Source organism: Tauraco erythrolophus, chromosome 28 (genome assembly GCF_009769465.1).
Source record: "Tauraco erythrolophus isolate bTauEry1 chromosome 28, bTauEry1.pri, whole genome shotgun sequence".
Lineage (NCBI taxonomy): Eukaryota > Metazoa > Chordata > Aves > Musophagiformes > Musophagidae > Tauraco > Tauraco erythrolophus.
This window is the reverse complement of record NC_141492.1, coordinates 1,827,846-1,849,386: the sequence shown is the minus strand read 5'-3', so window position 1 is coordinate 1,849,386 and position 21,541 is coordinate 1,827,846. Positions and strand designations below refer to the sequence as shown.

The window sequence follows — 21,541 nt, the reverse complement described above, 5'->3', positions numbered from 1 at the left end:
CAATGCCCCAGAGCACACCGTGGCCCCCGGCAAGCAGCACCCATGGGTGCCAGGGCAGGGTCACAGCCCCAGGGAAGAATCCCAGGTCAAGGAGAAAGGGAAAAGCTCAACCCTGTGCCCAGGGCAGCCAGTACAACAGTCTGCTCTGGGGTTTCTCCTGCACCCAAAGCAAAATCAGACATTTTTTTAGTGGGGAACAGCCACTTTTTCATAAAAAAAAACAAAAACAAAAAACCTGGACTGAAAATATACAAGGATTTTTTTCCCTGCTGTTAATTACAGCCTGTTAATGGTGCCACCAGGGAAAAGGGGAAACGGGAAATGATGATCAAAAAGGCTTTGAAGCCGGAGCCGGACAGCCCCGCTCTGGCAGCTGCCCCATGCCCGGGCAGGGGACTCTGCCCGCGCTGTGGCCAGGCAGCATGGGGCTCTGCCAGACCCTCCTCCTGCAAAAGCCCTTCCCCAAAAAGAGCCGATCGCATCCCGCCTCCGCTCTGGCTTCGTAAGCAAAATTGGGAGGGGGAGGATTTTGCCAATCTGCTTAACCCAAAGACATCACCGCAGGGTAACGCACCGGGGCTGCATTCCGGCCAGCCCGCAGCTCCGCACCCGGTTAAGGGGTTTTGGGGAGCAGACGAAGGGTGGGGGGAGCAAATTTCCCCAAACCAGCCGCCCTGAAGCGCAGGGCAGAAGCTGGGAAGAGAGAGGACAACCTCGGCGTGGGAGCCCTGAGCTCAATCCCTAATTTCAGAGTGGGTTTCCCCAGTACAACCCCCAAACCCAAGACTCCCCGCTTCCCGACGGTGCTGGGGGTCCTGGCGCGGCACACCAGCGTCCCGCCACCCCTCGCCTCCGGCGACAGCCAGGCACGCCGGGCACCGCTGCCGCTTCGTTTCAGAGGCTTAACCATTAAGTAAACAAAGGTCGAAATGTCAGAGGCCGGATCTCCTAAATGACCTAATTTTTAAAAGAGCTTAGCGGCTCCATTTTGCCGCAGCGCCGGCGAACGCGACACAAATAACTCAACAGGTTGTGGCATCTGGCGGGTGGCGATTACTCCTAAACCAGAGGAAAACCAGGGTAATGCCACGCTGGTCTATCTGGTCAGCAATGGCCAAAGCCTCCCGTCCGATGCCGTGCCGCTGTTTCCATGTGCGGCCAGAGCGGAGATGCGCTGAGCCAAACGCCTCTGCTGCCACCGGCGAACCGCGGGGCTCTTGGCACGCGTGCGGGAACACGAAGGACAGTGACCCGGTGCCAGCTCCGCACCGTGCTGCTCCAAACCCCGCTGCCTTCACCTGATGGTTGGTCTTTCACGTCTCGCTCCGTTCCCATACGACAGCGAGTGTGACCGGTACCGGCAATCTGCTGTACGCTTGGATCAGCGGGTGTAATGTGGATGGAAAAGGACTTGGAGGTGCTGGTTGATGAGAAGCTCAACATGAGCCGGCACCGTGCGCTGGCAGCCAGAAAGCCAACCGTGTCCTGGGCTGCATCCAGAGCAGCGTGGGCAGCAGGGCGAGGGAGGGGATTCTGCCCCTCTGCTCTGCTCTCCTGAGACCCCCTGCAGTGCTGCCTTCAGCTCTGGGGTCCCCAACAGCAGAAGGACATGGAGCTGTTGGAGCGGGGCCAGAGGAGGTCACGGAGATGCTCCAAGGGCTGGAGCACCTCTGCTCTGGAGACAGGCTGGGAGAGATGGGGCTGTTCAGCCTGGAGAAGAGAAGGCTCCGGGGAGACCTTCCAGCACCTTCCAGCACCTAAAGGGGCTACAGGAAAGCTGGAGAGGGGCTTTGGACAAGGGTGTGTGGCGACAAGACACAGGGCAATGGCTTTAAACTGAAAGAGGGGAGATTTCGATGGGATCTAAGGAAGAAATTTTTCACTGTGAGGGTGCTGAGGCACTGGTGCAGGTTGCCCAGAGAAGTTGTGGCTGCCCCATCCCTGGCAGTGTTCAAGGCCAGGTTGGATGAGGCTTTGGGCAACCTGGTGCAGTGGAAGGTGTCCCTGCCCATGGCAGGGGGGTTGGAACTGGATGATGTCTGAGATCCCTTCCAACCCAAACCATTCCATGATCCTATGGAAGTTGGGAAAGGGAGGGCAGCCCCTCTGGTTAGCTCTGGTACCCTCCTTCGTCATCACATAAAAGAGAAAAAACCCAGCAAAAATCTCGGCAGTAGACATTTTACATTTAATTGCCTGGGAAAACAAGGCAGAAGGAAGAACGGCAAACTTCCCTGGATTGAAGTTTGAAATAAAGTAGCCAATTGAAATAAAGCCCACGAGTTGGGCAAGGAAAAAGCCGAAACCACCAGCAGAAGGTGCTGTTTCTGCTGCCAGGGAGATGCCAACCAGCATATGCAGCAAATCTGGCTGTGCCGGGACTCGCCTCAGTCGCCCCTTTGCAGCCACAGCCCAGTGGGACCGACCCCAGAAGGCAGCGACACACTGGGACCGCGGCGAGGACCGGGACGGAGGCAGGTCTTGGCAGAAAACGCCAGGAACCTCCCCAAATGCCATCTCGCTCCTGACCAAATGACTGAAATCTGCGGATGGGTGTTTAAGCGGAAAAATAAAATAAAATTAAAAATCAGATGATGCTGGGAATAAACCCCTTGAATGGGGAAGGGGTTTCCTTTGGAAATCCGATCAGTTGGCTTTACCTCTGGAAATTTTAGCATGCAGAGGCAAAGCACGGCGGAGGGCACCTTGAGCAAGGTGCATCCAGAAACTGGCTGGGAGCGTTTGGTATTCCCAGCTCCTCACGGCACTGCGTCGCTGCGAGTCCTGGCATCCCCCTCCTGCCTCTGCCACCCCCGCCAGCCCTTACCCTGCCCGTCGCCTGCCCACGCTGCCTCCAGCCCCGCTCAGTAAGCCTTTCCCCAACCTCTCTCCTCTCCCCAGTGTGTTCCCTCTTGCAGGATCCGGCTGTGCCGGGCTCGGACGAAGCCTCCTCCAGGTCTGCCATCACCCGGGACTTCTGCAGAGAAACTCCAGGGCCCTGTTTGCGCCCTCTCCTCCCGAGGGCAGATTTGGTCCCAGGGTTTGGCGTCGGTGCCCGGGACCGCAGCAGCATCTCACCTTAAGTAAACTTGTGGTTTTGCTGGTTCTCTCCCCAAGACGAGCCCCGCTCACCGATACGTACAAATAAGCCATGGAAAGGGGATTTGGTGCTGCCCACGGGTTTGGCCCGTCCCTGCCAGTAGGAAGGCAGACGTTTTGCCCATCCACCCGCAGGGAAGTCACACCGTGCCCCCGCATCACCCCGTCCCCGCAAGCCGAAATCCGGTGCAGCCCCCAGTGTCCACTATCCCACCTCTCCCCAGTCCCGTGCCAGTAATTCCATTAGAGTTACAGCCTAGGGAAAAAGGGGAGGAAAAACACTGCCAGGGATTAAAGGAGGGGAGAAAACCAAAATGTTAAAAAACCAGGAGTAGCAACAAACCCCATCCGTGGGCAGATTAAAACCATTGTCCAGGAAGAACTCAATCCACAACAGCTCACAATGCACACAAGATTAGAAATACTCCTCTGAAAAGAAGCTAATTACTAGAAATAATTACTAGAAAGAAATCTGTTATGGCTTATCAGTTTCCCTGCTGTTTGAGCAATCCCCCCCCACGCCCGCGCTGAAGATGAATGGCAAAAGAGTGGCAGATTTTGAAGATCAGTGATGTAAAACAAACAGAAAAGATCTCCTCGCACTCTGGGACAAGCCAGTTGGTTGCCAGGCTGTGTCCTGGCACCGCTCCCAGGTAGGCAGGGATGGCACCCATCACCTCTCCCACCCGAGGCTGGATGCTCAGAGCTCGCCAGGACATCACCCATCCTCCGGAGAGCAGCACCGAGGGCTCAAAGCTTGAAAACTTGGAGGAGGGAGTGGTGGAGCTCGCAGGCATTGCTACTGAGGAACAGAAATCAGTCTTTGTCCTTTCAAAGTATGCTACGTGAATTCAAACTGGTTTGGGACTAGATTCAAACTGGTTTTGGTCCTGTGATCTGCAGGATCATCATCCCAAGACCAGGCTGGACCAGGGCTGCCCATAGATGAGCAGGGAGGTAACTGTCCCTCCAGCCACCAGCGCTGGAGCTTCCCGCTGCCGGGATTGCTGCCTGCTCGCAGGGAACGACTGGCACGCCCTCCTTCTGGGATTAAATCCATCCAGCACTTTGCCCCAGAGCTTTGTGCTCCCCCAGCGTGGGCTGGTGAAGCATCTTCCTCCTCCTCAGGAGCTGAGCAGCCCCCTCCGCACCACGCCTGGGAGGGGGACCCTGGGTGGGGGACGAGGGTGCAGGCTGGGTGATGGCACAAGGACCATCTAGGAAGAAATCTGGACCAAAAAAAAGCAGTTGCACATCCCGCTGCTCCTTTATCCAAACGGCTGCTGCACCCTGCGGGTCCCAACTCTCTCTCCTCACCCCCACGGCTCGTGTCGGAGCAGTTTGTGAGTGACGAGACGGCTCCCGCGGGAAGGGGGAGCACCCGAGTGCACCCCCGCTCCGAATCCCGCACACCCCGGCCCCAAAACGCCCTCAGGAGCACGTGAAGTCTCCCCCCACAAAAAGACACAACTGATGCTTCAAAGCCGGGGCTGGCAGGAGGTCCCCAGCCCAACAAAGGCTGGCGAGCGCGGAGCCTTTTTCCATTCACCGGATGCACGTGGAAAATAGAGCCACAGAATCAGTTTAGCTCCGTTTTTCCAACAAGTGAGTGTTGGAAACCTTCCCTGGGCTGCGGGAAGGGCGCTCGGTGTCCGGTGTGTGTGTGTTGGAGGATAAGGAGATTTCGATGGGATCTAAGGAAGAAATTGTTCCCTCTGAGGACGGTGAGGCACTGGAGCAGGTTGCCCAGAGAAGCTGTGGCTGCCCCATCCCTGGCAGTGTTCAAGGCCAGGTTGGATGGGGCTTTGGGCAACCTGGTGTAGTGGAGGGTGTCCCTGCCCATGGCAGGGGCGTTGGAACTAGATGATCTTGAAGGTCCCTTCCAACCCAAACCATTCCATGGTTCTATGATAATCTCATGCACCTTTTGTCCACCTCGTACCACTGGCCATGTCCATCCTAATCTGCTCCTTCCATCTCCTCACATTTTAAAATTCATGGGTTCCCCTCCAATGCCCCAGGAGCACCAGCTTGCCCAGCCCGCTGCCCCTGGGGGGACCTTGCTGAAAACCAGGGACTGGCACCTGAAGTGGCACATCTCCAAAACTCATGTTTCCCTCCTGCGTTGCCACTGCTTTTACACTATCATACACAAAAGCATTATTTTTTTTTTTTTCTGTTCTCCTGTCTCTCCCCTTCCACTTACCATTTTGCTACTTGAAAAAGTTTTCAGCAGCAGCTTGGTAAAGAGGAGGAGAAAATCCCACCCGTGGTCTTCCTCTGGCTCATCCTTCTCAGCACACGAGAGGCAAAGCAAAACTTATTTATGTATTTCGGAACCTGCTCCAGGAATTGATGTTTTCTACTTAAACCACATTCAGTTTCAGGAACAAAAGCAACTTGGGAACGTGAGGAGCCTCCTGCTCCTCCTGGCTGCTCTCTCCCGGCCTCCACAGCTCCTGTTTTCGGCACTGGAGCTCCCGGTGCTGCAGTTGACCGCCCAGGCCAGCAGCTGAGACCTTGCGCCAGCGTGCGGAGACGCAGCCCCGGCGGGCACCTGAGCCTCGGGCACGGCGTGTGGGCACCGTCCCGCCGGCCACGAGGCTGCGGCTCACCCGGCACCGCGAAGACAGCCAGTGGAAACCACCCGCCGGGGCGGTGGAGGCTCCGGCTCCACGTGCTGGGGACCGGTTGGGCTCGCAGCCTTGCCGGGGAGCGCCGCGGCGCTTGCCAAAGACCGGCAGCCCTGGCTTTGAGAGGAAGCCAAACGCGTCTTCCCTGCACACATCAAAGGGGAAAACCTCCCTGTTACTCCCCGGGCAGCTCCTCAGCTGGAAACTCTCAAGGCTGCCTTGGCCCCAGGCATGGGATGGGCTGGGATGGGCTGGGATGGGCTGGGCACCCCCCACGCACCCCCCCCCGAGGAACCCTGATCTGCACCGAGGCTCCCCCGGCTTTTTGAGAAACACTTGTTCTGCTTGGCTTACATCCTCCTGGGGCAGAAAAGGAGAAGGAATAACCACCCTTGCAGAGGGATGGGGGGAAAGCTGCTCAGAAACGCTCTTCCACGACTGCGTGGGACCCCCGAGGGGCAATTAAACAATTAAACATTGTCCCCTCCAAAAGCAGGAGGAGGGAAAGGGCCAGAGCAGAGCTAAGAGCGAGTCCCTCGCCCCAGATGTGAGCCAGGAGGGGCAAACACAAGGCTGCTCGCTTCCCAGCATGACCTTGCTCCTCTCTTCCCCTTTCTGACCAGCTCCAGAGGAACCTCCTATCACGGTGGGGATTTTCTGTTTCAGACACAATTCCCTCTTCTAACTCCAGCCCTCAAACCATGAGCAAACACCACTCGCTGCCCCAACATCGCTCCTTCCACGCTCACGGCAGGGTTTTAACCACCACTGCGTGGGCAAAGGTGGGGAGGACTAACCCCAATTCCTGACCTAATGTCATTAGAGCTCTCTAAGCCCTTCAAGATGGATATTTTCTGCTCTTAATCTCTCCTCCCACCTCCAAGCTGGGAGAGGTAACTGGGTGAATTGTCACACACATCCACCTGCAGTGCTGAGTTCAGCTCTGGGGGCCCCAACATCAGAAGGACACGGAGCTGTTGGAGCAGGGCCAGAGGAGGCCACGAAGATGCTCCAAGGGCTGGAGCACCTCTGCTCTGGAAACAGGCTGAAAGAGTTGGGGCTGTTCAGCCTGGAGAAGAGAAGGCTCTGGGAGACCTTCCAGCACCTTCCAGTACCTAAAGGGTCTACAGGAAAGCTGGAGAGGGGCTTTGGACAAGGGTGTGTAGTGACAGGACAAGGGGCAATGGCTTTAAACTGAAAGAGGGGAGATTTCGATGGGATCTAAGGAAGAAATTCTTCCCTCTGAGGGTGCTGAGGCACTGGAGCAGGTTGCCCAGAGAAGCTGTGGCTGCCCCATCCCTGGCAGTGTTCAAGGCCAGGCTGGATGAGGCTTTGGGCAACCTGGTCTGGTGGAGGGTGTCCCTGTCCATGGCAGGGCAGTTGGAACTAGATGGTCTTGAAGGTCCCTTCCAACCCAAACCATCCTATGGTTCTATCCTATTCTATTCTATCCGGTCACGCACAATCACCATCTCTGGTGGGTGAGGCCGGGGCCGCACGGCATTCGCTGGCCCCCACGAGCTCCTCGTGCTGCCCGGTTGCAGCAGGGAACGGAGGAGCCAGACTGGGCTGCCAGATCCTTGCAGGACACAAGAAGAGCCCCTGACGACCCCCCTGCAGTGAGGGGGGGCACGTCCAGCTCTGCGGAGACTGCACCGCCCCGGGGCTGCGCGGCAGCAAGCATGGCAGCCGCGAGCCCGACGCAAGACCTTAGTGATGAGCCGTGGCTTTTTCCCTCCCTCTCTCCTGGGTCTTTTCCACCCTTGATTACCAGCTTCCAAGAGCAAACTCAGCTCACCCTGTGCTGGCACAGCACCAGCAATTTCTGCTATCGCCTCTGGGTGTACTGGAAAGCGCCGGTACCACATGTAAGGATCACGCACATAAAATACGGCGCCTGTCATGCACGTCAGGCACCGATGGGACCTTCTGGATGGCAGCTCCTTTACCCACAGCTTTGAGAACACCTTCTGGAGCGGGTCCAACGTGGGGAACGGCAACGGCAGCCGGTGCAAACACTCCCACCGCCACGTGCCGTTTTGGGTGAGATGTTCCCTGCTTTGATCACGCACCCGAAAGGCACTTACCCACCAGTCCAGCTCCCAGGAATGGTGATGAAGATATGCTGTTGTGCGACGGGAGGTCCCTGTGCTCGCCGTAGTGGGCGCCTTCACCATAGCTCTGCCGAAGCAACACAGGAGAGTTATTACCACGGGGCGCGCGGTGATGCCGAGCCAGATGCCGAAACGCTGCCGGAGCTCAGGCTCTCCCATAGCAGGAAGGGCCAAAGTCAAAGGCTCCTCGTAAAAAGGGCACGGAAAGGATTTTAGCCTCACGGTGCAGGAGAGCAGGGGCAGCGCAGCCACGGGGTCGTGGCGATGGGAGGGGATATGGCAACCCCCTCTGGGTTACCCAGGGGTTTGCTCCACGCTGGCAGCTCTCAGGCAGTTTCTGCCTTCGCCCAGGGGCTTGGCACCCACCAGGTGAGAGCCGGGCACCCCCCTCCCCAGCCACGGGGTGAAGGGGCGAGGTGAAGACCTATAAAAATGAGAAACGGCACCGCAGCGCCCGCTCCCCCGCTGACCTAAGGGAAGGGAAAGGTGCCGTTGCAAAAACGAATCACATAAACCCATTAAAAACTCGAGCATCTGTCAAAATGACACCATTTCAATTAAGTTAATGTCTTTTCTCTCTTCCCGTCCTCGGGCCCCAGTTACGCGCTGGTGCAGCCTCAACTCCTTCCCTTGCAAAACCCTTCCTGTGCTCCCCGTCCCCGCCGAGGGCACCTGGGCTGGCTGGCACGGCAGGTGCCCCCCCAAAAGAAGCGCCAGTCGGCTCCTCGGGCTCCTACAGCCGGGCACGACGGGCGCTTGGCCGGCTTTGCCAACGGCACAGCCCATCAGGTGAGATCCCTCAACCCGCTTGGCCGAGACCCCCTTTGGGGACATCTGCCACCCCACAGCCACGGTGAACCCACACCGGGTGCGGGTCTGGGGGTTTCTGGAGAAAGAGCCTTCTCCGAGGGGGGCATCAAGGCAGCGAAGCCTGGGGAGATGGGGATCAGGGGGTCCCTCTCCCTGCTGTTGCCCCCACAGGGTTAACAGAACCAACACCCAAAATGGGGCAAGAAAAGCTGTTCCAGGGTCAGACCCGATCGGGGTGTGCTGAGATGTCCCAGTACAGCCCCTGTTTGTTTTGGTTGGAGCGCGGTGTTTGTGCTTCGTCCTTACCCTTCCTTGGTCAAACGTGGAGCTGTTTTGATCTCCCGTTCCCCAGGAACCTGATCCTGGCCTTTCATCCAAACCTACCGAAAAACAGGAAGAACAAAGGTTACTCTTGCTTTATCAGCAAAGCCTCAAAGGTGTTCTCACAAAATTAACTCTTCCTTCTGCAAACAACGTAATATTTTCATTAATAAACCACTTCCACTTGGCGTGACCGATCCTCCCCTCTCCCTCCTCACCTTCCCACTCCAGCTGGGAGTTTATTCCACAAACTTCAAAGCAAATCCCACCGCAGCCTGGAAATGCTTCAAAACACGGGACAGTGGGAGGAAGAGGAGAAACAAGTATTTTAACTCGCTTTATTCCAGAGAGCGCCTGCGAACCTCTTCTCCCCGGAGACCAATGGTGAAGAGGACAAGGACCTCACAACTCATTGCACCCACCCCGATGCTCCAGTGGGACCCGTTTTTTGCCCGTGGTGCTGCCAGGTCCTGGACCAAACACTGTTCTTCGTTGCACCTGGGCAGAATTAAAAGAGTGCCCAGACTTGAAAGCCTCAGATGGGAACTGCTGGGGGTACAAGGTTCCCTGTGGCTCGGTCACACTCATTCAAGCACGTTTGTTATTGAAGTCTCGCCATGCTCTGGCAGGAGGAAGCTGCGCTGTCGATAGAGGACACACTCCCATCCATCACAATTTTAGTGTATCCTTGGCAAAGGGGATCCGACCCCAAAATGCCAAGGAACCAAACTGGAGGGGTCTGCGATGTGCCCACACGCAGACCGCGGTAGGAAATCGCCTCCTTTCACCCCCTGCCAGGTCTACCCGGGCTGAGTCCCTGGAGCTCCCAGCACACAACGACCCATGGGGAGATGGCAAACGTCTGCCAGGCCAAAAAAAAAAAGCCTGAGGAGTTACATGAGCAAAGTTCTTGCAGTCCGAGCTGGTACCACAACTGCACGGAAGAAACATTCCCTGGCAGCTGAACCTCGACTCGGTGGCAGAATTTCCAACTGTACTGGTCCATCTCCTCCACTCCAGTGGGAGACCAGGGGTCAGCAAGCGGCAGTGGGCGTCTCCCCAGGGGATTTTAGAGGGGGCCGGGCAGGGCAGGGGCATCGTTCCGCCCTGCGGCATTCGGAGACGCTGCGCAGATACTGAGGGCTCAGCCGGGGCGAGCGGGAGACCCCCCGGATCCGCAGGCGGCTGCGCAGCGCGGGTGGCCCCGGCCAGAGCCACCACTCTGCCTCGTCCCACGGAACCCCCGGCCCTGCTGCGGGGGGTGCAGTGCCACGCTTACCACAGGGCAGCACCAGAAACCTGTCGCTGTGGCTCCAGCATCACCCTGTGCCACCCCCAGCGCCAGGGGCTCTCTGGGGACCCTCCTCCAGCGGAGTGCCAACAGCCGAGGTGCTGGCAGCGGTGCCGCGGAGCGGGGCAGGGCTGCAGGGCACGCTCCGGTTCCGTTTTAGCGAAGCTGATTATTATGGCAAACACGCCGCGTGTTTGTCTCCTCCGCTCCCCTCACTGTTCATTTAACCAGAAACTTCTTTCAAATTACATCCTTCTATTTCTGTGCCTTTGTGTTAATCATTTCCCCAGAGAATTGGTGTTTAATTGCTGTCTAATTTGCATAATTATGCATATTAATCTCCACACCTAATGAATATTCATAATTCTCATTTAGATTTTGTTTTCTAATCAAAAATTTCCAATGTGATTACTGTGCAGAGCAGGGATAAGCCTCTAATAATACCTTGGATACTAGGGAGAATTACTGCCAATTCTCCCACCTCCTACTTCCTAGAATAAACTTTTGCTTTGCTAATGTGTTTTTCTAAAGCAATTCATCTGCATACCCTGCAAACACCAACGGAGAGCAGGAGGCAGGAACGCTCCTTCTATTCATTTTGCTTTCCTGGGTGTTTTTCAAGCTTCCCAACGGTCAGGGTGAAGACAGGAGCCTCAGACATCCTCGGCAAACTCGTCCTTTTGCGCTGCAAGGACAAGGACTGCGGCACCCACCAGGCTTTGGCTGCGGCCGCTGCCCCATGAGGTGCCTTGGGAGCCCCAGAACCAGAGGGGAAGCTGAGGCACAGGGGGGGTCTCGACTTGGACACCCACCCCTGCACCGTGCAGGATGGGTGTTTGCTGGTCCTGGGTCACCCTGCCCTCCTGCAGAGGCACCCCATCCTGTCTCTAACCCACCCAAGGGCAGAGGAGCATCCCCAGGCCAGAATGCCTTGGAAGAGGATGCGCAGTGGGGCAGGCTGGATTATAGCTCAAGGTGCCTGGAAGCCCAGGATTAATTCCAGCCAAAATTCCTGAACAAAACAAAACATAAAAAAAAAAAAAAAAAAATCACTGCCAGGTTTCCCCCAAGGAAGGAGGGAAGAGGAGGAGGCAGGAGGTACAGGTGACAAAAGCTGAGGCCAAGAGGGTGACGTGACCCCCAGACGTGGAGAAACCCCCTGCACCAGCCACTTGCACCCTGCGGTGCCACAGGCGCACCCCGAAGAGGGGTCCGAACCGCGGCGGGTGCTCCGCTGGCACCCAGCACCGCAGCCGGCTGCGGAGGCAGAGCCGCCCTCCTGGAGCGTGCACAAGCCCCTGGCACCCACCCCCCCAGCTCTTCCCCCCCCTGCTCCGGGGGAAACATGGAGCTGGGGGCAAGCAGCACCCCCCAACCCTCCCCACGCCGGCCGAGGAGGAGCCGGGAGGGAAACCCTGCCCTCCAACCATGCAACCAGGCGGATCCCACAACAGCAAACCAGCCCCTGGGAAAATCCAAAATGCCTTTTTTTTTCGCAGTGGCACCGGTGTTCACGTGGTCGTGTGGCTGCCAAGGTGAAGCGAGGTGATGGCTCTGCCACCCGAGCGGCACGGAAAGCGGCACGCGGCTCTGGAAGCAGCCTCAAAGGCTCGGCCATCTCCAAAGGTGCCCGTGCCAGCGCGGAGCCAGCCCGCTGCCCAACGCCCGCTGGAAAAAAAGAGGTCTCATGCCTTCCCCAAGCCGCAGTCACTGGTGCCTGCAAAAATCTCCCCATTTCAGCCCGCAGGTGTTTTAAGGATTCAGGGATTTCTGGGATGAAGCCAGAAAAAAAACCAAAACAGACTGTCCTCTTTCGACTGCTGGCATCTGTCCTACGTTCGATGCCAACCTGCTCTTCCCTCCCTTCGTGTCGGAGTATGGATCTAAAATTCGTCAGCAAACGCCCCCTGCCAATCCTGCGAAAACCCAAAGTTTGGCCAAAAGGCAGGTGCTCCTGGAAAAGCCCCCATCCACAGGGTTTTGCTCTGCTCCCACCATAAACCGCCCCCCAAGACAGTGCCACTGCCAAAGGGCCACACATTGCCCGGCCCGCAGGGAGTCCAGCCTTCCCCAGGCACCAAGCAGCTGGGCTCGACCCAAAGCACGGAAGAGGAAGAGGAGGAAGGAGAAGACGATGGGGAAGCCTGGGGTGAGAAAGACATCGCTCAGGCAGCCCCATGCCAGCGTTCTCGGGGCTCTCCTGAGCGCTCGCCCAAGGGCACTCAAGCATCCTACCCAGACCCTTCTGTCCCAGCAGCTCGGGAGGCGAGGGTGCCCAGGGGATGGTCCAAAGCACCTTGGGGTGATGTGTTTGGTGCCTACGGGCATTGCTCCCGCGCTGCCGGGTACTCCTCAGGTGAGACGGAGATCCCACGGCCACCGCCCTCACCCCCGGGCACAGATTTACTGCGTTAGAGCACGCACAGTCCCGGGCGAAAAACCCAAACGACCCCATAAACCCAAGTCACCAACTGAGATGGTGTCAAACCTCACGTGGCACGGAGCTGAGCCACGTTTGCACACGCCAGCTCGCTTCTGGCACATCCCAGCTTTCCAGCGCTCGGCTCCGCGACGCTCGCCAGGCTGCTGCAGCGCGCGGGCGGTTTCTGCGATGCCCGGGTGTGCGCACGCGGCTGTCGGGAGCCAACTTCCAACCCATTTTCCACCTAAGCGAGTTAAGGCACACTCTCCAATTCAGAAAAGACAAAAATAGGAACTACCTCCTCTCTCTATTAATACAGTTATTAAAAAGCGTACGGATTAATTGTGCATTTTAATAACCCTGATCATGAATATTCATAACACATTTCTTGCTCGTGTTCTAATTAAAACATACTAATAGAATAAGATGTAGCTGTCAGACAGCAATTTTTTTTTCCCCTTTACGATTTTTCTGCCTCAGCTAAGAAGAGCTGATAGACAAGAACTGTCTTAAGCTCTCAGCATGGATAAAAATAATTTGTCCACATTTAGTCGTAGCGAAAAAGCCCTTCACCTGATAACGAGCCACCGGAAAAGGCGACGTGCAAGCGACTGGCGACGCGGGGCACCAGGAGCTGTTCCCCACCCAGGAGGAATGAAACCACTTTCAACACCCAACTCTTCAACAAGAGTGTGGCTGCGGTGCCGGCCCGGGCTCTGCCCACCCGGAGCTGCCCAAGGAGGGCTCCTTGACGTACGGCCTTTGCGTTCAGGCCAAGGTCCTTCAAAACCAGCTCCATCCCCGATGATTCCTTCATGAGCGAAGCAGGTGGGCAGCCGTCCCTCCGGGCCCAGAGGACACGCAGGGATGCAGAGCAGGATGTTTTGCTTCTGAGACCTCTCGGACACTGTTTGTGTAGCAAGATCCATACTAGCAGCCTTCCAGTACCTAAAGGGGCTACAGGAAAGCTGGAGAGGGGCTTTGGACAAGGGCGGGCAGTGACAGGACACAGAGCAATGGCTTTAAACTGAAAGAGGGGAGATTTCGATGGGATCTAAGGAAGAAATTCTTCCTTCTGAGAGTGGTGAGGCACTGGAGCAGGTTGCCCAGAGAAGCTGTGGCTGCCCCATCCCTGGCAGTGTTCAAGGCCGGGTTGGATGGGGCTTTGAGCAACCTGGTGTAGTGGAGGGTGTCCCTGCCCATGGCAGGGGGGTTGGAACTAGATAGTCTTGAAGGTCCTTTCCAACCCAAACCATTCTACAATTCTATGATCCAGAGTTTTTTCCTCTTAAATCCTGCACCACGGGATACTCGGAGGAGAACATGCCCTGCTGCAAAGCCGTGGTCCAGCAGGCTCAAATGACTTGAAGGCACCAAGTTCTCAGCGTCAGGAGGAGGATGAAGCGAGGGGACCACCGCAGGGGACACCGCTGGAGATGCCGCGCTGCGGCTGAGCCGGGCTGAGCGCCTCCCTCCCCCAGGCCGCCCCTGCCTCCGCAATCTGCCAGCATCAAAGCACCCTCCCTAATCTGATTCCCATCAAAACGCCTAGGCTAGGCTTTTTTTTTTTTTTTAAATCTATTAAAAATATTTAGGCCAAGCCCCTCGTGTGGCTGGACACAGTTCAAGAGCAGCCACAGCTACCGTGAAGATGGCATCTTCCATCTTCAAGGGTCTATGGACCACAAGGTGCCCAGGTGGCAAATTCAGCTCCCATGCAGAGCAGGACAGGGATGTGGTGGCAGCTGGAAATAAACACACCCCAGCCAGCATCCCACCACGCTCGTGTTACGAATACACTTAACCTCTGCTACCCCCCAAGTCACCCGGGAGGAGTTGGGGGGACTCTGCTCCCCGCCTGCCGCCGTCAGAGGTGGGATGGCAGGAGCCACCACCGATAGAGACACCAGTGCCACCAGTAATTTGATTTGAAACGGAGGTGACAGAAGGCTGCTTGATAAACACTTCCAAATTAAGCGGCTTTGTGTCCTAATCGCTCTGGCGATCAGCCTCGCAGCAAAATCTCTGCTAAAAGGGATTTGAAATCAATAAAATTAGTCGACTGGTAATTAGCTTTAGTCCCAGTCAAACTAGCAAAGTTGTTTTTCCTGGCAAGAGTTGGCTCCCTGGAACTGCACATCGCCGCTCGGCGAGGGAAAACCCACGGATGTGTCTTGGAACCCATCGGCCGGGAAGGGCTCCCAGGCGCAGGGAGAGCCCCGGCACGGGGAAAAGCGGGTGCTGGGAGCAGCCGCCGGCTCGGCCTGTTTGTTTACCAGCCCCATCCAGCCCCGAAGAGGAAAAAACAGCTGTGAGTGGAAGGCAGCCAGTGGCTGTTTACAGGACGTCGATTGTGGATGGGACTATACAATTTGTTCACTTCCTTTTCCCAGTGCGTGACAAAACAATAAAAATAAAATTAAAAAAAAAAAAAAAAAAAAAAAAAAAAAAGAGGGAAAAAGAAATCCTCCACCAAAAGCAAGCGGTGCTGAGTCCTCGCCCCAGGTAGGTGAGCTCTGTTTCATCCCCTCTGCTGCCTCGGAATTCGAGGTTGGCCCAAAGCTGGCTGGGCGAGATGGTGAGGCTCAGCTTTTCTGCAGCCTGGGGAGAAGGATGGTATTTTGGTGGATCTTCTCGGGAGCGAGGCCGTTCCGTGCCTGGACCGCACAGCCCGGGCTGCGGGGCTGGTTGCCGCAGCCCGGGCAGTCCTGGATGTGCTCCCTGAAGCCCACGATTCCTGAGAAGGGATGGAGCCACGCTGCCCAAGAAGCTCACAGCTCACCAGGACCCGGCTCGGTCCTGTCCCCTGCCCCTCCATGCTGCTGACTTCCCGACCTGTCCAGGAGCAGCCACGGACCCGGCGGCACAGCGGATGCTCCGGACCACAATGACCCAGTAGAGTGGATGGGAGTGATGCCACCCTATAGATCAGGCACCGGGATGCATCCAGCTGTGCCAACACGTTAAACAAACGGGTCATCCCAGAGCCTGCTGACAGATCCCTGCAGGATTCACGGGGCAGACTCTGCCCGCTTATCTTTGTGATGATGAATACACTGAGAATTCCATGCCAAGACACGCACATCCAGCCGGCACGGGCCCCCACACCCCTGTCCCCAGGGAAGCGCCCGCTGCTGCCTCTCCCCTCCCCAAATGCGCACTCAGGGATAATTTTTGACTTTAAAAAAGCTGATGCCACCACTTCAGTGATCATTAATTCCTCCGCTCAGCATCTGCTCTGGCATCTCCCGCGCCGTGTTCTGGTTCAGCAGTTTCTGCACGGTCCACGCTCAGAGCTGGGTTTTAGGAAGTGTTTGGGGCTGGGGAAAGGTGGGAGCGGTACCAGGCAGACAGTGGGGAAAAATGATCTGTTCCCCATCGGCTCTGGATGAGCGATGAGTAAGAAGAGAAATTAAATCTACAGCCAACACTGAAAAAATCCAGAAAGAGGGGGAAAAAGAGCCAAAGAAGTACTTTAGTTACTCCCGGTCTTTCAAAGATGGTCTGGGAGATGATGCACACAGCGTTTCAGAATGAAGCTGCGTTCACGGCGTCTGCTGTGGGCCAGGACATCGCTTCACTCGGACGTCAGGGCCACGGGCAGCTGGAACCGCTCTCAAAGGATGGGGTGGGCTCCAAGGCAGCCCCCCGGCTGGTTTCGGGGGTGCTGGGGTGACACCCGAGAAAACACACCAGAAGAGAAAAATAAGTGTACAAATAGTGTCCAGCACAGGGGTGATGAAGGTTTGGGAAAAAAGAAAAAAAAGAAAAGCCAACAAGGAAATTCAACCACCCTTCAGGAACAAGCATCATTTGCAGACCCTACAGGAAGGTCCCCACCGTGTTTTGGGGATCGAAACCAGAGTTTGCCTGCTTAAAGTCCTAATTAAGGCAATCGATCACCTGGACCAGCCCAAACCTCACCATGACCTTGTGAAACAACCACACGTGGTGCCAGTGGTGAGACAACACCACACCGTGCCACGGCCGCCGCTGCGGGACTCGGAGAACCGTGGCTCGTGCCAGCAGTGCATGGCTGGGCTACCCCCTCCTTGGAGGACAGGCCAAACTGGACAGGATTTCTTGAACTCCCAAAAATCCAGTGGGACCAAGGGAAGGCAGCGAGGCCCGATGGAGCCCGGGGAAGCAGCCCGCTTGCTCCGGCAGAAACGCACGGAGAGCTGAGACGTTCCCACCTCCCAGCCCCTAGCAAAGCCAGCGAGATGCCACAGGGAGAAACAAAACAAACCTGTGACGACAACCAGAGGGAAGAAAATAAACTTTAAAGCTCAAAACACTTCCCCCAGCTGTGAAAACAAAGGCACAGCGATGACCAAACAAGAGCACAAAGGAGCAGCGTGAAAAGAAAAGGGGACAGAGGAGAACACGGGGCTCAACCAGTCGGTGCTTTCACAAGGTCTGACCCACCACACCCCTTGTTCCCAGCCTCTCCAGGACGAACCTACCCACCTCCCTCGTCCCCAGCCTCCATCCGAGCCCAACGGCTCATCCGCGCTCTGCAAGAAGCGGGACGTCAAGGAGGGTCTAAGGAACAAAAGTGCAGGGAAACGGGCCAAGGATAATACTGGTTTGAGTCGAGACGGTGACAGGTGTCAGAGAATTTGCTTGTTCTTCGCTGGCGCCTTGTAGCAACGCGTGTTTCGGGGGAGACGCTCTGCTCCCCGCCTCGGGCATGGAAACGGAGACGCAACGCGAGGCGACAGCGGGGACCCCACTGCCCTGCGGTCCCATCGCACCGCGCCGGGGACCACGGAGGCTGGGAGAAGCACGAGGGGCTGCTCCGAGCCCACATCTGGAGACGAGCCACCAGCAGCTGCTGGTTGCAGCTCATGATCAAACCAACCCTGTGGAAGAGCAGAGAGGTGGCTCAGATCCGCCTCTGCAGGACCCCTGTACCAAGAGGGCACCGCGAAAAATGTTGAAAATATTTAATTTTACTAACTAAACATTAAAACCTTTGGAGCTACGAGGAGTTACATCCTTGACTTAAACACCAGATTCATTCCACTCAGGAGCCTGAAGCCCACACGTGTGTCTATAGCACTTCTAAGAACTCCTGGGAACTGCAATCCTGCACGGAAACCGAACCACGGAGAACTTTTACTCGTGTTCTGCATCACACGCATTCAACACCACCACGTTTGCTCCCACGAAAACAATTTAAATTCAGTAGACACGAGTCTATTCGCCGAGCGAGGGGTTATATTCCATTAAACAGAAAGCTTCGGGGAGAAGAGCAAGAGTAAATCCACATCCTGGTTTTTTTCCAGCTCATTTATTTTACCACGAAGTTGCGCGCTCGCGAGAGACGCACGGATTGTCGTGCAAAGAAAGGATTCGTTTTGCAGAGCGCGCACGGCAGCCCGATGCCGGGGAGGGATGAAACACGACGGCAGCGGGTCCCCCGAGACGCTACGTACTGACCTTTCGTATTCCAGGGGCAACTGTGCATTTTGCACATACACTCAGATGCACGGAGTAGGCACCACCCCCCCCCACTCCTTTACTTAGAAGCATATAGCTCTGTTTCCGCTCTGATTTGCATCTTTCCCAGTATTGTTCAATTTGCAATGTAAAATAAAATTACAGTATCGGAGATGCAACCAGAACTACTGCCCTTTTGCTGGGGAATAGAAATCTTTTGGTTTCCACTTGGTTTCCGAGCAAGAAAATAAGGGACAAAAGCCTGTTTACTTACACCTGACCATAAAAATAACCCGAAAGTTTGCAAAAGAGACGTTTCAGATCAAACAAAAAGGCTTTCCTTGGCGGCTTCCCCGGGCCGTGGCCCTCTCAGCCCCCCACCGCACGCCGGAGCCAGCGGTGGGGGAGGTCGGAGGCAGTTAAAAATTAGACAAATTCAAGATCGTTTCCAAAAAATGTCGAAATTACGTGGGGAAGCGACCAAACGCACGCACAACCACGGTGGCCTTGGCGGTTTATTTGTAAATCTCCTCTTACCGGGCAGGGATGGTGGTTAATGGCTTTATGCTTCACGGCTAACGAGCCGGCAGCTCACCCTGCAAACTTCCTTGGAGCAAGGGGAAAAACCAGGTCCCAGGGGGGAGAGGATGGCTGAAGCCAACACGCACCCAGGAACGTTTGTTCTATCCCGAAAGGCGGGGGGCCGCGATCCTGCGGGGGGCCGGGCAGCCCCGCGCCCTCCGGGTGCAGCAGCGGCGGAGGATCCCCGTCCCGCACCGGATGCGGCCGCGGGGCTGGCTAGAGGAGAGCTACGGTGTTCGCCCAGACGATGATTCAGCCCACAGGAAGGATCATCTAAGAAGAATTGTTGGACACAATGAGGAAAACTTTCCCAACAAAGCGTTCTCAACACCACCTGCCTCCCTCCGCGGGGCCGGGCGAGCCCTCGGCACCAGCTTTTGTTTGCAGAGAACTTCCAAGACTGTGGTCGCCACAACAAAAAATTGTCTTTTTTGCCTTCTCCCTTTCCCCAGGCATCGCCGAGCGCGCGGCGGGCTCAGGGCTGCAATCCCGTCCCCTGAGAGCAAGTGGGTGGGTGACACAGAAGCACCAACACCTGTCTGACACCGAAACTCCCCATCAGGCCCAGTAACTGCAGGATGGTGAACTTCAGTAGCTCAGTACGCCCAGAATCATAGAATCATGGAATGGTTTGGGTTGGAAGGGACCTCAAAGATCATCTAGTTCCAAACCCCCTGCCACGAGCAGGGACATCTTCCACTACACCAGGTTGCTCAAAGCCTCATCCAACCTGGCCTTGAACACTGCCAGGAATGGGGCAGACACGATTTCTCTGGGCAACCTGTGCCAGTGCCTCACCACCCTCAGAGGGAAGAATTTCTTCCTTAGATCCCATCAAAATCTCCCCTCTTTCAGTTTAAAGCCATTGCCCCGTGTCCTGTCACTACACACCTTTGTCCAAAGCCCCTCTCCAGCTTTCCTGTAGCCCCTTTAGGCACTGGAAGGTGCTGGAAGGTCTCCCCGGAGCCTTCTCTTCTCCAGGCTGAACAGCCCCAACTCTCAGCCTGTCTCCAGAGCAGAGGTGCTCCAGCCCTGGATCATCCTCGTGGCCTCCTCTGGCCCTGCTCCAGCAGCTCCATGTCCTTCTGATGTTGGGGACCCCAGATCTGAATGCAGCACTGCAGGGGGGGTCTCAGAAGAGCAGAGCAGAGGGGCAGAATCCCCTCCCTCGACCTGCTGCCCACGCTACTCTGGATGCAGCCCAGGACACGGTTGGCTTTCTGGGCTGCCAGCGCACCATGCCGACTCATGTTGAGCCTCTCATCACCCAACACCCCCAAATCCTTCTCCTCAGGGCTGCTCTCAATCCATTCTCCGCCCAGCCTGTCCTTGTGCTTGGGATTGCCCTGACCCACATGCAGGACCTTGCACTTGGCCTTGTTGAACTTCATGGGTTTGCACAGGCCCACCTCTCAAGCCCATCAAGGTCCCTCTGGATGGCATCCCTTCCTTCCAGCGTGTCCACCACACCACACAGCTTGGTGTCTTCAGCAAACTTGCTGAGGGTGCACTTGATCCCACTGTCCATGTCACCGACAACGATGTTAAACAGCACCGGCCCCAGTTCTGACCCCTGAGGAACACCACTCGTCACTGGCCTCCACTTGGACATCGAGCCATCCAAGCCAGGACCACTAAGGCATCCGTAACGCAAAACCAAATCCCAGTAGTGCACAAGGCTCAGAGCGTTGGGCATAACTCCATGTACGGTCAAGAGTTTTCCTTCCCAGACACCAGTTCTTACAGAATTTGGTCAACACGACACAGCGTGGTGAGGTATTTACCTTAAGAACAGTATAACGACAGATGTGAACTATTTAGAACTCTCCCAAATATTTCGGTAATTGAATATACCATCGATTATTTAAATTGCATTAAAAAGGGCTGTGTTCAATCTACTTGCTACTAAGAAGCATCATTTCCAAGAACCATGACTTTTTTTTTTCCCCTCTTTAAACATAAAACACTTCAAGATATTCACTTCTCCCTTCCCTTGAGAAGAATTCACATCTTCTCACAACCATACTCCGTGCCTCAACTTCCCCTTGTACCCCTAAAGCCAAAATGACAACTCTCAGGAAGAGCTTACCTGAAAAAAAAACCCCACAAAATCATCAGTTTTGTTTTAAGGTCTACAGAGGCTTATGGTGTAAGCAGTGTAGAGCCCATCCGAGGTCTGAGGCAGCCTCTTGACCTCAGCAGAAATCAATGACACGTTGCACCATGGGTCTGGGCTGTCAATCAGCCTCTGAGACCCTGTTTCTAATCACACCTTGGCCAGGGGACACTAAAAAGTTGCTCCAGCCCCTTGTGCCCCGGTTACCCTTGGCCGTAAAACCAGATCACAACACCCCTCTCCAAGCAGTGCGTTGGCCCAAATGCTGGGGAAGACCAAGCTGGTGGTGGTGGGCTGGTTTTTCCAAAATCTGTCGCCTGGGTCTGGTTCAGTACGTAGACAAGTATCTGGGGCCAGCTCGAGGGAGAGGACAGGAACGCAGGGTAGCACAGCTTGTGCCACCAGCAGCGTGGATCAGTCACGGAGGTACGGTATGATGTGTCCAGCTCAGGCTGGGAAGTGTCAATCTCAGTAGATACCTGCGCCTGGGCTCCTCCTGCACTGGGTGGGACTATAACTTGCTTGGACAAGGAGGACATTGCTCAATGAGCGAAGAAGTCCATCCACACCGAGCTGTCCCTCCGTTAGCCCCACAGCAGGTCCCACGCTGCTGACCTTCAGGATAGCTCTCCCTCTCCCCAGGGCAAACACGTCAATGCCATGGAGGTGATGCCAGCAGATGGCACTCACCATGTACCACAGCTCCTC

At 56.1% G+C, this 21,541-nt stretch overlaps 1 protein-coding gene across 11 annotated transcripts in view; it reads right to left on the bottom strand.

The window, feature by feature from the left end:
* The window catches only part of TCF3 (transcription factor 3), an 84,504-nt gene that overhangs the window by 32,128 nt on the left and 30,835 nt on the right, over positions 1–21,541 (bottom strand). For all 11 annotated transcript variants that reach the window (XM_086627731.1, XM_086627729.1, XM_086627733.1 and 8 more), the window contains 2 exons: positions 8,963–9,036; positions 7,820–7,913 (listed from right to left, as the gene is read on the bottom strand). In XM_086627731.1, coding sequence (XP_086483857.1) covers positions 7,820–7,913; positions 8,963–9,036 — 168 coding nt within the window. The remainder of the gene's footprint in view (positions 1–7,819; positions 7,914–8,962; positions 9,037–21,541) is intronic.